This window comes from Chenopodium album, chromosome 13 (genome assembly GCF_948465745.1).
Source record: "Chenopodium album chromosome 13, dcCheAlbu1.1, whole genome shotgun sequence".
NCBI lineage: Eukaryota > Viridiplantae > Streptophyta > Magnoliopsida > Caryophyllales > Amaranthaceae > Chenopodium > Chenopodium album.
In genome coordinates, this window is record NC_137846.1 from 36,572,074 (window position 1) to 36,587,918 (window position 15,845).

The 15,845-nt window shown below is 38.1% G+C and overlaps 1 protein-coding gene and 1 long non-coding RNA gene across 7 annotated transcripts; one reads left to right on the top strand and one right to left on the bottom strand.

Moving 5' to 3' along the window:
• Positions 1–5,192: 5,192 nt before the first annotated feature.
• On the bottom strand, positions 5,193–8,672 carry LOC145576599 (uncharacterized). 6 transcript variants are annotated; one of them, XR_014098481.1, is made up of 6 exons: positions 8,394–8,672; positions 7,905–8,015; positions 7,282–7,418; positions 7,080–7,199; positions 6,859–6,959; positions 5,193–6,727 (listed from the first exon to the last, which is right to left on the bottom strand). It is a non-coding gene; the product is annotated as an uncharacterized LOC145576599 (long non-coding RNA). The 6 variants fall into 6 exon arrangements; XR_014098479.1 differs by having other exon boundaries at positions 5,193–6,766; XR_014098480.1 differs by having other exon boundaries at positions 5,193–5,852; positions 5,964–6,959.
• A 267-nt stretch (positions 8,673–8,939) lies between these two features.
• Positions 8,940–10,351, top strand: LOC145575468 (protein FAR1-RELATED SEQUENCE 5-like). The gene is made up of 2 exons (XM_081633337.1): positions 8,940–9,014; positions 9,377–10,351. The coding sequence occupies exons 1-2, from the start codon at positions 8,940–8,942 to the stop codon at positions 10,349–10,351; spliced, it is 1,050 nt and encodes a 349-aa protein (XP_081489463.1).
• The last annotated feature ends 5,494 nt before the right edge of the window (positions 10,352–15,845 follow it).

The window sequence follows — 15,845 nt, forward strand, 5'->3', positions numbered from 1 at the left end:
CGTTTGCAGCCCTACTTTCAACATTTCTTGATTGAGAGGCACATGGATCCTTGACTATTGTATGCTTTATCTAGAATTTGACTTTCATCTCCCAAGATTGCGACCGAGCCATTTAGGAAGGACAAAGGCATCTTTTCGGGGTGGTAATTTTTACTTTTCTAGGATAGTTTACTTTTCTTTGTTTTAGCTTTACATTTTCTTTCTTGCTAACCATTTGAGCCTTATACCCTTCTTTTCAAGCCACATCTTTAGCTTTTGAGCCTTTTGTTTCATTCTTATTCCCATCATTGGTTTTTGTGAAGCATTTGGTCTCTATTGTTGGAGTTTTGGTGGATGAGAATGATTGTTTGGTTCTTTTAATGTAAGCAAGTTTGTGTTGTAAATAATTTGTGAATAAAAAGCAAATGCAAAGTTGAAAAAGCCGTTCATAGTTAAAAGAGGCAAGGACAATAAAATAATGTGAAAATTTGAAAAAATGAAAAAATGAGAAAAAGCAAAGCATTTTCAAAAGCTTTGACAAAAAGTAAAAAAAGTGTGAAAAATGAAAAAGTTCAAAAATATTTTGATGTGAGTGTTTTCTCCCTAAGCATTGCGGACAATGCTTTATATTGGCTTGGGGGGAAGCGTTCTTACGCTTTTTGTATATATATATATATATATATATATATATATATATATATATATATATATATATATATATATATATATATATATATATATATATATATATATATATATGATTATTATTTTGGCTTTGAATAAGCTTGGGGGTGTTGGTGTTTTTGTTTGGTGATTACTTGGTTTTGGTGTTGAGATTTGGCCAATCTTTGCTTCACAATTTAGGTATACCACCAAATTTCAAATTTTAGCCTACCTTCACCCTTTTCGCCCTTATATTACAACCCTTTCAAGACCTTTTGACCTTTGTGGTTGAGTCACAAGTCGGTGGAGGGGGATGTAGGTCAAGCCTATAGAGCGGTATGCAATAGTCGAGATGTCGAGTAGCCTCAAACTTCTTTCTTTTCCGGTTCCTTCGAGGAACCATTGAGATGCTCACTAAAGGTATAATTGAAGCTAGTTGGGAGAACGCGATAAGATTGGTTGGGATGAAGGTGAATTGTGCCTCATTAGTTCTCTATGCTTAGCATATCTTATGTTTCAATCAACCTTGGATATCTTGGAACATGCATACCCTTATTGTATAGAAAGTTGTTTATTCACTTGCATTTGATCATTTGCAAAAGTCCATATCAAAAGCTATTTGTTTGAATTTTTTGTTTTACTTTCTTTCAATGATTTTGCCTCATTTTTACCAAGAGTTATGGGTCAAACTCTTAAGATACCCTTACGAGACCTCACTCATCCTCATTGGCAAATTTGGGGTTTAAAGGGCTTGTTGTAACTAAAAACAACCGTGATTCCCACAAAAGTGAGTCTTAGTGTATATTCTTATCTCTTTCTTCCATTTTCTTAGTTTGAATAAGTCTTTCATCCTAATTCTTCTTGCTTTTGTTTTGCTCGAGGACGAGCAAAAGTCTAGCTTGGGGGAGTTTGATGAGTGTCATTTATGGCACTCATTTAGCTTCTTTTAGGATAATTTTTCATTTGCTTTTGTATCTCTTTATCTCCTTTTCTCTAGTTTTACTTGTAATTTCTCTATTTTACATTTTCTTTAGTTTTTTGCTTACTTTCTTGCATTTCTTAGTTTATTTTTCATTTTCCCCTTTACTTGTTTGCTTTTATTTGATTTTAGGAGAATGGTGATGTTCGAGAAGCTCATTGGCATTCTCTCGGGACATATAAAGCCAAAGATGCAACCCGATTCCTCCTCTTGAAGCTCAAAAGCAAAGGAGTGCATAAGCCAAGTCTTAAAGGCCGCGCTCTCATGCCGCGTGGACATCAAAAGTCGGTGTTGAACCCACCATAAAGGCCTCAAGTGACCGCCTCCCCAACATGCATCATGTGGAACGCACGGGAGGGAAGAGTGGCCGCACAAGTGGCTGGCGCGGCCGCGCAGATGCCAGGAGCGACCACACAGCTCCCTCCCCCCTGTTCCATACCCATTTTGTTGCGGCCGCGCTTAGGGGTGAGAGGCCGCGCCAATTGAGGTTTCTTTTGGACGTCTAACTAACTTCTCCTTAGTTAGTTTTACTAAAAAAAGATTTCCTTCATTTCTAGAAAAATTATTACATGAGAATTGAATTAGAATTAGATTTTTATTAGAATTTTAGAGAGAGAAACACTTGATTTTGGAGGTTTTGTTCTTAGATTTTAGAGAGAGAAACTTGGTGATGTTGATGAATGATACTTTCAATCTTCTTCCTCTTTGATTTTGATCAAAGTTTTGTAAGAATTCTTTACTCTTTAATGCAATTTCATGTTTGATTCTTGATTTTGATTGAATTATTTGGTGTTTGTTTGATTTGATTTTTGATAAGTTTGAGCATATGTTGATTACTATATGTTGATGATGAAATTTGTGATTAGATTAGTTTTGTTATTCAAATTTTCAATGTGTAGTGAGTATATTACTTGTTAAGGATAGGGTCAAGCATGTATGAGTGATAATTCATGGTTGATTAAGGGATTTTTATTGATCATCATTGTGATGAAATTGGTTGGTGAAATTTGTGCATGTGTTTGATATCTTGAGGAGTGATCAACCTTAACTATCAAGATATATTGCATAATAGTTTTCATTAATACGAAAAATTGATTTGGAAGCTATTATTATCGATTGATCTTAATTTGTGATTTTCCTTTGAAGTCATTTGTAGAGACATCTACCTTGACCCTAGGAAATAGCTCCTTGAGTGATTTTGATTACATTTGTTGCTTTCCCTCGCATTGTATGCTTAATCAATTTCTTTCCCAATTAATGTGATTTTCATGAGTGCATGTGGATCCCAACTCCCTAGCATCGTTTATCACATTCTTGTATTCATTTAATTGCGTTGTTAGGTTTGCTAGACCAACCCTCATTTAAGTTTCGGAATATAGCTTGAGACCTTAGTAAATAACACATTCCCTTGGGTTCGACCCGGACTTACCCCTATACCTAGGGTTGGGTTTGGTTGTACAAATTTTGTTTTGATCGAGGAACTTAGTTACCAACGACTTAGGTTTATCCCTTGTCAGTGTGGTGGCCGCCGCTCATGTGCGGGAGGCGTTTCTCGCGGTTAGGATCATCTCTTTACGTCGTCATTATTTATTTTGACCTCTTTTTTGGATCTTTTAATCATAGATGCTCTTTGCAAGGTCCTGATGTCTTCTACCGGCCATGGGTAGGATTGGACAGTTTTGCGCTGGCCTACCAGTACACCGCCCAGAGGCGTTACTTCTAGGGGACCTACGATGCCGTGGTGTATTTGGGCGAGAGAGTCGCGGTTCAGCACTCCTCAGAGGTTTTCATCGTTCCATCTCGTCCTCCAGCACATATGATGGACCAAGCGCGCATCAGAGCTCACATAGGTTCGCCGCCGATTAGTGCGGATTGGGGGAGCTTTATCCATCTGGGCCGATCTTATGGAGAGAGGCTCATGCCACGGTTGGCTTTGCCGCCTTGCGTTGAGGAGGAGGAGGAGGTTTGTTTTTTAGTCCTTTGATTCGTGTTTCTTGGTAGCCCCCAACGATACTAAATTATTGGAGTTTACTTTCGCAGGCTGCAGCAGTTACGGAGTTTGTGCCTCCATGTATGTCCATCGTGTACCAGGGGACATACGGACCAATTGAGGAGATGGTTCCTCATGCCCCTAAGGAGTGGCGTCTGATCTTGAGGTCGATCCCTCTACGTTAGAAATGGGTAAGATATCTTTTTACATCTATCCGCATGTATATCTTGATTATTTATGATTTTATTGCTTTTGCAGTTCTCACGGGAGATGATGACTAGGATGGAAGCGGCCATGGATGCCTTCTAGTACCAATTGGTGAGGTTGAGTCATCGAGCCTCATGTCATTGAGGTGACGACGTTGCACCGGTATGCTTCTTTACTTTCATTATTTTTGTTTATTTGCCATTTTGTACCTGACTCGTTTATTGTTTTATTTCAGCCTGCCCCTCCGTCGCGTACTCGCTCGAGGCCAGAGGGCTCGAGGGAGAGAGCTGGATCGAGGCCTCGTTGCACCTTGGTTGAGACTGAGGATGGGAGAGAGGCGTCGGATCATACCGTAGTACTGGATGATTCCGGCTCTTCTTTCGAGGGAGCGGCGGTGAGGCCTCCAGTTCAGGGTAGTCTGACGTTGGTTCCTTTCGCAGCTGGCGGGACGTACGAGGTGGGCTCGTCGTCTCTACAGCCGCAGCAGGAGGACCCGTAGGAGGGTCAGACTGGATGGGCTAGCCCTACACTCTCGATTCTGACGCCCGGGGGTGCTGATGATGGTCAGGGAGTGACTCCTCGGACCTTTCAGTTCTATGATACTTCTGAAACCGTCCTCCAGCGCCATAGTTTTGTACCTGTATTTATTTGTGCACTTTTTTACTATGTAGGACTTTGCTCATTATGTGGATTTACGACTCGGTTAAACATGATGTATATATACACTAGACTTACTACGTATATTTTTATTCTTTGCATTTTATTTTTACATTTTATTATGTGCATGTTAGCGTGTGAAATTTGTGACAAATTTGCGCAAAAATTTCCGTCATTTTTATTATCATTGGAGGATATCCGACTTTCTCCCCCAAAACAAAAAATGTAAAAATAAAAATGGAGTGTAACTAAAATAAGCTTAAAATAAATTAAACTTAAAATAATTTATTTTTCAAATCATAAATGTTTGAGGATTTGTATTTCCAGAAATAGAATTGGCTAAAATTTAAAATTCCCTCGAAAAAAAAAGTACAAATCCGAGTCAAAGTCGAATTAACACGCTCCTCATGATGATCAGCGTTGGCACTAGATTTTTATCGCGGCACGATCGTCTCGATTTCTCCGAATTCGAATAGATCACTAGTTGAAAAATGTAGAATAGCGCCGGTTCAAAACTCCCCTATGGCACCGGTTTTGAACCGTTGAGCATTTGAAGGATGCCAAAAAGTGGGATTTTTGGCACCAGTTCAGAACCAGTGGCAAAAAAAGGTTTTTTGGCACCGGTTCCAATTCAAAACCGGTGCCAAAAATGGCCCAAAACAATTAAAAGGGTTTTTTTTCATTTTTTTGCATTTTTTTCACTTAAACACTAACATATATATAAACTTACATATTTTCATGTAAAAAAGGTTGTAATATTACAATTTTGGTCCAAAAAAATAAAATAAAATACCAGTTACACACAAAGAGAAACATATGCAGTAGCATGCATATTAACACTCACTAAACATTCTGTACATGGGTAACTTTCATCTAGATTACCCTTATAGAAATCACCAAATCCACCTATACACAAAGAGCAACATATATATGCAGCTACACGGTAGTAGAAGTGCAGAACAGCAGCACAGAAGGAGCAGCACAAAAGCAAAACACCAGCACAGCAGAAGAACAGCATGGAGAGCTGATCCACTCTTGTGTGAACTGTGAAGGGCATGAACAGCTTGATATCAAATGATTCAAATCACCAAGACTTGTGAACCTCGGACAACATGTTACTCCAGACATGGTTGTTGCTGATATCAACTGATTTAAATCACCAACTGTAAAGTTCAAACAGCCCCAGTTTAGAACTCAAAATAACTGCCAGATAAACTTCTTGCAATTAAACCAAAACCCCAGATTAGAACTTAAATCAAAATTGCCAAACCACGAAGGGAAATTATACAAGTTGCTAATATTTAGCAACCTTGCGAGGCAGCAGCTGCAGCTACAGCAGCAGCCTTGCAAGGCATCCATCTGCATTCTTCAAGCTATCTGCTTTCAAATGGAAAATAATTTTGGAGCGTTCGATGAGAACATAAGAAAGCTACATTACAGGTGTGATGTTGTGATCAAAATTATAAAAGAAGTTAGGACATTTCATACCTCTGAAATTGTTTAAATTCCTGGAAATGATGGATTGTGTAATGGAATGGGTCGACGGGGCCAAGAAGCCAAGTCAGCCACCACTTTTGGTGTATTCAAGGCGCGCAAAACAGGGGCAGCAAGGGTCAAAAGGTGGACAGAGACAATGGGCAACAAGACAAAGCTAATTAAGAGAGATTAAGGAATGAAAGCAAGCTACTTCAATAATGTCCTTTGATGGTTTTTCTATTCTTAGCTAAGTTAGTCACATGTATCCCTTAAGCTTGGGTATAAGTAATGTAGTCAATCCAATAGTAAATCATCCAAAAATTAGAGTGTAAACACACGAGAGATTTGTAGCCTAAAGCCACTGTGAGATTCATAACCTCAAGTTATGCTTATCCCTTTGTAATTCAATCTTCAACCAATCAAATACTCAAGCTTTCAACCTTAAATTATTATCAATTGTGTTTAATTAGATAAGCCGAATTCAGTACATAACAGATTGGCAATAGCTGAAATCATCCTTTGCTAGTTGTAGAAGAACTTTATTGCAAAAGTTAGTGCAGCTGAGATACGAAGTGTGTTGTCACGAACACTTGAGAACAGATAGGCAATACAGACGAAAATATTATGAGTCAAATATGATACAAATGCAGAAAAACAACATATTGCTACCTTAAAGAAGACTTCAAAATCCTTATTCCATCCAAGTTATTATGTTCGATGAATTTTCTGCTTTGCAAGCGCTCCAAATTTGCATTATAGGGGCTCTTTTTCACCACCTATTTGCATGATAGGGGCTCTTTTTCACCATTCAAGAACTAGAATATATTTTCACCACCAAAATCATACATAGAATATCTTATTACCATTGACATCAAACACCAGGTTAATGATAGGTATAAAAACATACCGGAAGATACATCTATCCATCAACACGTAGCAACCAAAATGCCATCATAGTGGTAATGATATCAGAAAATATCTCTTCATTTCCTCGCTCCCACAGTCTGCCTATTAACAATAAGTTCACAGATTATATAATATACCAACTAGAACTAACTTTAATGATATACTCCATACTTTCATCAAATGTTATTTGATCAACACGTATACTACATGCTCAAATCTTACCTGAAAGTTTCATTCAACGCAGAAGCAATCTCTTCGTTAAATGCCCATTGATTCCTAATTTTTGAAGGGTGTCAACCATATGAAGCCGGAAATATGCATCAAGTGGGTATGCAGTAGGGACTGAAAATAAAAAAAGACCGTAAAATTTAAGCATAATACATATATGTTAATATAATAAACATAGCAGAAACAAGCAGGTAACCTGCATTTGCAAATTTCTGCAAGGTTGAAGACAGATAGCTGTAACAATTTAGATCTTGGAGTGCAGAAAAAGCAGCTGCTGTTGTGGATGGTGAATTAAACAAAGAGCCATTCTTCCTTTGATAATCCAACAAACTACTGAAATTCAAGATTCAAGTATCAAATACTCAAAAATACTCACAATTCAAAACTTCACACTAAGATATTTCAATAAAAATGACTAAATTAAAACATTATATACACTGAAACTAAGATATTCACACTAAGATCTATAGAAATCAAGCAAATGAGACCTATCACCCCTGAATTAGACCACATTTCACAAAGGAATGCATATAACATTTTAGCATCATTAAAAAAAATAATAATAACCAGCTAAATGCATCATAAAACAAGCACTTTTGTAACTTTATCATAAATTCCAGAAATGATTATCAACAATTGCAGCCAAAATAACCCATTTGATCTTAAAACCCCTAATTAAATTTGAGCAATTGCCCAATAACAGTAAATACCCATCTACATAGCATTGAAATCAAACTAAAAAAACCAAATCAAAACATAAAAAATAGCATCAATAATTATTAATCAACCATAAAAAAGCTCAAAAATGGAGAAACTTACCCATTGAATTCTCTTGCCAGTAACAGGACATTTAGGACCCTTAAATTGAACCTCCTTTTCCTGCAAATTCATATTTCATTTTGAACCTCCTTCTCCATAGAACCCATAATCCTGTCATCGCACCATTAAATTCAATCAAAATTTCAATTGTTCAGCATTAATCACAAAAAATTAAACAACAATTTGAATAAAAAAAACTATTTTATAGGTCAAATTATATGCTCTACATAATTTCGAATTGCTTAGCAGAGAATTTGAAGACATTAAGCACATGAAGAACAGAAAACTGAGGTCCCGATCCTAGGTTAGCGATAAACGACTAAAATGGAAGGGAAAAGAAAACTCACCAACACATGCATGTAAATAATTTGTCGAATATCTCGCTTAATTAACATACTGTAGGATTAAATTTTGTATTTTAAGGCAAAAATAGACCCTTAAATTGATAAAAATCATAAACCCTAGATTTCAGATCGAAGAGCAACATACCTTCGTGAAGAACTCCACCACATCTGCAAAGAGAAGGCACCGCCGACGCCAATTACGATGGTCGAGACTACATTCACCACCGCCGTCACCCTCAATTCCCCACTATTGCGAAGAGAGAGAGAAAGAAAGAAAGAAAGAAAAATCTGGGAATAAGGAGAGAAAAGAATGAAAGAGAGAGTGGGGCCGCGCCGCGGCGGTGGATGGAGCAGCGGTGGATAAGCGTCGGTGGAGTAGAGAATGAGAGAGATCGTTTACGAGAAAGAGAGATAAAAGAGTGAATTGCTATTTGCCACAATGAAATTAGTCAAGCTATAGTATTAAATGACTTTCATACCCTTTACAATTTTAAAAATTACATAACAATCTAACCATTACTAACTTTGTCTTTGCTCCACCTTGACCATTAGCTCCACCATCCATACCACCACTCACCTTGACTGGTCCACCACCACAACTCCACCTTGACTGGTCCACCACCACGACTCCACCTTGACCATTATACACCACGACTCCACCTTGACTGGTCCACCACCCACGAAATATAAAATGAGTCGACGACGATTTGCGTTCATATCGGAGGCACTTGGTGGGGACGACGAACCGTCGACGCCGTCGAGTCAGGTACATGTTGGACTTTTTTTTTTCAATTTCCGTTGTGCCCAGTCGCGTGTTATATGCGACTATACCACGGTGCAGTCGCATGCTATATGCGACTATACCGTGGTACTGTCGCATGCTATATGCGACTGTACCGTGGTATAGTCGCATATAGCATGCGACCGGTACTTTTTTTTTAATCCGTTTAATTTGTGTTAATTAATTTTTGTTAATTATTAAAAATAACAAAATACACTTAATTTAATTAGCAAATTTATGTCTTTAATAAAAAAAAATTAGTAGTTTAAATTTGGCAAAAAAAAAATTAATTTTATTTTTGTAGTTAACTTTAATTTAAATTAACTTTGTATTTTTCTTTCTAATAGGATCCTATTGAAGATTTGTGCGGTGATGGGGTAAATTATTACCCACATTTTCAGACCGATCAATTATTTCCAACGTATCGAGAATTGTCACATTGGGCGAAAGACATTGCACTAACACTCAAATTTCAACTTGTGATTCCTTACAATCATAACGGATGGTTGTATTTGAGATGCAATCGTGGTGCAAAAGATAGAGGGAAAAATAGAGATCTTAGTGTTGCTCAACGACCGAACACAAAAACTCAACATTGCGGTTGCAAGTTTTTGATGAAGGGTTATAAAGTTTCTGATGATGAAGGATGGCAGATTGTCTTGGGTCCCGATGGATATGGCAAACACAACCATGAGCTAATTGTCTATGAAGAAGGTAATCGACAAATGAGCAAGCTTAGTCCGGGTGCGAAGCAACTTGTTCGTGACCTGACTGATGCAAAAGTGAAGCCACAAAATATCTTAGCGGCTGTGCGGAATCAGTTTCCTGATGATCATCCCAATCGTAGACATATTTACAACTTTAGGGATCGGTTGAGACTTGAAGAAGCTGATGGTCGAGCTGTTGTTACATATTTCCTTGAACTTGGTATCGTGTCGCATTATACACATTGGAGCTTGGTTGACCCGGATACGAATGTTTTGACTCATGTATTTATGGCACATCCTACGTCTCTAGCGCTCTTACGCACATATCCATGGGTCATTGGCATTGATTCAACTTACAAGACAAACAGATACAAAATGCCTTTTTTGGAGCTCGTTGGTGTTACTCCTTGCAACATGAATTTCTTGATCGGGTATGCTGTTATGAAGGATGAGAGCGCCGTGAGCTATGCATGGGTGATAGATAAGTTGAAGTTGTTGGTTGGTAGTGATGTATCGCCTACGGCTATTATAACCGATTGTGGAGTTGGGTTTGATGTCGCCTATTCGGGAAATATTTCCCGACACTGCTCATTTACTATGCACATGGCATATTAACAAGGATGTAGAGCATAGAGTTGGGAAAATAACGAATAATAAAGATCAAGGCAAAATTTTCAGGTTGACAAGGTGGAATCCAATTCTCAATGCCACCACATTAGATGATTATAATAGAGCGGTTTGGCAAATGGAGGAATCTTATGCAGCATTTCCTGCCATGATTTCTTATGTGAAGGAGACTTGGTTAGACAATCATAAGGAGAAATTTGTGAAATTTTGGACCAATGGTGTACTTCACTTCGGCAATGTCACCAATTGTAGAGTGGAAAGTGCACATTCATCTTTGAAGGGGTGGTTGGAAACTTCAACTGGTTCTCTCGATTCTGTATGGGCCAAGGTAAATAAGGCGATTGAAGATCAGGTCACACAGATTAAGCAATCACTTGAGCGCAGTCGACGCAGTCATGGCCGGATATATGATGTTATGCCATTACAACATCTTAATGGACGTACCTCCTACCATTGTATGTTGTTGTTGGTGAATGAGAAGAAAAGAATGAAAGAGTTAAGTCATGAGGTGAATGTTCGGTGTGGATGCGTTTATAAGACGACTCATCAGATTCCTTGTGCATGTGATATACGTCGTGCCATGGATTCGGGGACATACTTCTACTTAGACCAAGTGCCACCCTTTTATAGGACACTAGTGATTGGTGAGGATGGTAGTGTTCCGACTCCATTGGATAACCCCGGTCATCAGTCACAGGACAGTCCATTTTTTTAGAGTCTTGTGCGTGAGGTGAGTAGAAGTGACCCAGCAGTCATGCGTTCTGTGTCTCGCCTAATAGATGAACATATTCATTCTGATCAGTCGCACGCTATATGCGACTCCACCACGGTGTAGTCGCATGCTATACGCGACTATGCCGTGGTGGAGTCGCATATAGCACGCGACTATGCATTCTATGCGGAAAAAAAAACTTACCGACGAATTGGCCGGCGTTTTCCCCACGTTTCCCAGCAAACGAACCCCCTTCCCCCGCCGCAAATCCATTATCGTCAACCCCTTCCTTTTTCCGATTGATTTGGTATGATAAGTGGTTGATATGGTGTGATAGATAGTGATAAAATTGGTTGATTCCGGCGACCTTAGGGTGGTGGTGGAGATGGTCTTTAGGGTGATGGTGATTCCGGCGACCTTAGGGTGGTGGTGGTGATGGTGTTTAGGGTGATGGTGGTGGAATGAGTATGGTTGGTGAGAAAAATTGAATGATGTCAAACATGAAATTTATAAGGGTAGATAAGTCATTTAATACCGCACCCTAAGTAATTCTATTGTGGCATTTAGTAACCCCCTTTATTTTATATGATCTTAGTGTGCGTTTTTGGCACCGATTTTTGAAAATCGGTGCGCATTTGTCGGTGTCAATTTATATTTTTCTACTAGTGAATTCAGTTTTGCGTCAATTTATTTATAAAAAGCCCCCAAATATATCAATTTCAGCAATTTAGATTTTTAATTCTCAATCAAGTAGTAATGGCTAGGAATTTTTATGGTACAACTCGTGAGTGGTGTCGGTCTTTGACTGCTAAGGAGAGAAAGGAGCTTGACTTTTTCCACATGGGGGGTTTATTTGGCATAAAAGGGGTAGATCTTGATATTGATTTTATTCATGATACCGTAGAACATTGGGATCCTAATACTCATTCCTTTAGATATGTCGATGATGAGATTAGCCCTCTCCCGGAGGAATTTAGTGCGATTCTTGGTTTTCCTTCCTTAGATCTAGCGGTGATTCCCCACAATATATGAATAATACTATAAGGATTTTGAGCGATTTTTCAACCTTAAAGGCAATGATTTAAAAACCATAGTTGATGGTACCGAGGTTGATCTTAAAAAGTTTGCTTCTTTTTATTTTAATAGACCAAAGTTGGTGTCTTTCCATGGTTATAAGAGAAGAGCCTTCCTTTTTTACATGGTTAGCCAATATTTACTCACTAATGGTAGCATGCATATGGGTCAAGCTATTTTAGCATGTGTCATGGAGCAAATAGATGCCGGGAGAAATCCCATGCCATTAATTGTTGGTGAGACTATGCTTAGCTTAGATGAATTGAAGAAAGATCCTAAAGCTCCGCTTCGAGGATCTCCAATTTTATTACAGGTAGAAAATTTATACTTTTAGTTACAGAAATTAAAAACACAATTTTGTAACAATAATAACAATTCTATTTTATTCATGTAGGTTTGGCTAATGAAGAGACTTAGATTAGTAAATCCTCCTGACAATATTGAAAAATACACTCCAAATTGTCTTATAAGAAGAAAGAAGCGCTTCTCTTTGAAGATAGGTCGCTGGGAGTGGAGTAAAATTTTTGAAGCTCACAACTTCTCCGTCAAGTGGGTCATCCCTTGGTGGAAAATTGAGAAGATGGTAGGGACCAATGCTCAACCTGCCTGTCGTATTCCAAGTTTATCAAAAATGACCTTTTATTTCCCCTGCAAGGTAAAAAGATAATATGACCTTGTACAAACTATCCCTTCTGGGGACCTACGTAGACCCTATGAGCATCCTGTTTCGCACGACATTGAGTGTGTTAATGATTATTAGTATGCTCGTCCCTTATGGAAAGTTGTCTCCAATAGGGTTATCCCTCTTTTGTCTAGAGAAGTGAAACAATGGTTGCTTAGCAGATCCAAAAAGGAAAAAGGTAAAGCTCAGAGTATAAGTGCAGAGAAGACACATATTAAAGATCGTTTAGGTAACAAGATAATCCCTACTAAGGACCATCTAGGTTCAAAAGTTGAATTCAAGACTCTTGTTATGCCTAAGAAGAAGAGTGTTATTAAAGGCAAGGAGAAAAGGAAAACTGACTCTACAGACAGAAAGGTTTGGGTTGAAAAGAAAGTTGGTGTGTTTATGCCAGGGGAAACTATTTCTACCAAGGTAGCAGTTAGATCATCTAAAGGGTCCCTATTGGTGAAAGATTTAGATGATGAGAAGTAGAGAAAAATTGAAAAAGGGCTAGAAAGGAGAAGACAAATAAGAGCATTGCATTCCTTTCAACTTATTAGACAATTTTTAATTTTTAAGTCAATTTTATTTTTAAGCTTTATTTAATTTCATCAATAATGTAATTTTTATTTATTAATGCAATTTTAAAGCTTTTTAATTAAATCAACTTTATTTTAAATTCTTTAATTTATTAAAGCAATGAATACAACTAATCTAATCTAAAAAGAAAAGGAAAATCTAATCTAAAACACGGGTTACTTCCCGAGAAAGGCTTGCTTAAGGTCAGAGCTTGACCGCTCTAGTAAAATAATAATTCAACGATCGCAAGAGCTTGTCAAATGCACTACTACACATTTCATATGATAGAAGGTAGGCAAATGACGAAAGAAAAACGTGCAACAAGATCATTGCACGCAAGTGAGAAGGGAGGTGCCAAAAGAAAGAAGAAGAAGGATCAAAAGGAAAAACAAGAAAATAAGAAGAAGAAGGGGGAAAAGAAAAAGAAAAAGGCAAATCCTCCTCACTAAAATATTTTTGGGTGGCAACATCACCCTCTTCCTCAATTTGAGACAAATGAGCCGCAAGAAAATCCTCATAGACAAAAGGGTCCCCAATAGGCTTACCAACAAAGGAAGGGAGAAAAATAGGGCAATAGGGGATGTGGTCAAACTTTTGAGAGAAAGGGGTATGAGAAATAGGTAAAGGGTTCGCGACTCCCTCAACACAAGGTCTCTCATCGCCAATGAGGGCATGAAAATCAATCATAGAATCCTCAAAAGAAGAACACTCATGATCACCATCTCCCTCAAACATCCAACTCCCAAGAGGAACCACATAATCTCCTCCACTACCGTCATGAACAATAGCTCCCTCAACGTCCTTAAAGCCTAGAGTCTTAAAACCATGCATGAATGGAGGCAAATTCACTTCAAATTCATCTCTCCCCCATGAAGCTTTCTTAATCAACTTGTTTAAAAGGCTATGGCTATTCCTTATGCACTCAATAAACACATTTGACATAACCTCAAACGAGTCCAAATACTCATGGATAGAAGAGTCACATTCACACACTTGAGACTCATCACAAAGGGTGGGAGGGTTGGGAATTTCAAATTCAACACTCTCTTCTCTCCCAACTCCTTCACCATCACTCATATGCTCACCAAAGGTATCCTCACACACTCTTGGTTGCTCAAAATCACCATCATCATCCTCAACACACACATTGGGTTTGTTATTTTCACATACAAGCATCAAAGATGACAATTGGCTTTTTAGCTCTTCATTTCTCCTTCTTTCCTCCTCAAAACGCTCCTCACTCTTTTTCATCATCTCCAATTGACTTCTCAAACAATTAAGAGTAGACTCCATTTTAGGCCCAAGATCATCACTAAGCTCAACATGCCTAATTCGAGTTTCCATGGTAGCAATAAGAGATTCAAAGGATGTAGGAGATTGAGGCTCAACAAAAGAAGAAGAAGTACAACCAAGATTGGAAGAATCAACATTGAAATCATGAGCATGTACATCACATTGGGGGGTGGGGGCAAAATCAAAAACATGAGATTCATTATCAAGGGAACGAAGCACATCACAAGAAGACATGGTAAATAATGAAGAATATTGAAACACACCATTAGCATCAACTTGAGCATGTACTCCATTATCATGAACAAAAGGGGAAATAGAGTTGAAATCATGTGTTCTAGGTTCACTAATGGGATCATGTGACAAATCATGGGAAATCATGCTAACATTAGAAGAATCAAGACATTGCACATCAATATTAAGAACATGATTATCCCTATTATAGGCATCCCTAGCAAACCAAACATAAAAATCCCAAGCATCATCAATTGACAATGCTCTAAATTCACCATTGTGCATGCATTCAACTTCATCCCTAGTTTGCTCATTCAAACCAAAATAACAAATCTCACAAGCCTCCCAAAGGCTACTACAATTACAATCAAGAAATCCCTCTAGTCTATTAAAATATTCACAAAAAGGCTCATTGTCAAATTGAGGAAATGAGAGACATGCCATTTTATATAAAGCAAACAAAAGAAATCAAATAAAAGAAAACTATAAACAAAGACCTAGACTCAAGCAATCAAAAACACTCAAACACAGACACCGTTCCCCGGCACCGGCGCCATTTTGACGTGGGGAAAACTAGGTCGTTGGGCTAATCTTCCCTAAGCCAAACAAAATTTATAAACACTTAACAAACCTAAATACAAGTATAGAGGTAAGTCAAGGGTCGAACCCAAAGGAACGGTAATGCCTAAGTGCTTCCAATTAAATGCCTAAGCTAGGTCGAAGACAAGTGATAAAAGGGGACTCTAACAACTACTAAAACGAAGAAACCAAACAAATATAAAAGCTAGGGATTAGGATCCGCAAATAATGGCAATGAACGATGCAAATTGGAATGGAAAGTCGACTAAGTCAAGCAATGTGAGGGAAAATCAATCATGCAACCAAAAGAGCATGTCAAGCTATTCTCCTAGAGGTCTAACTAGCGTCAA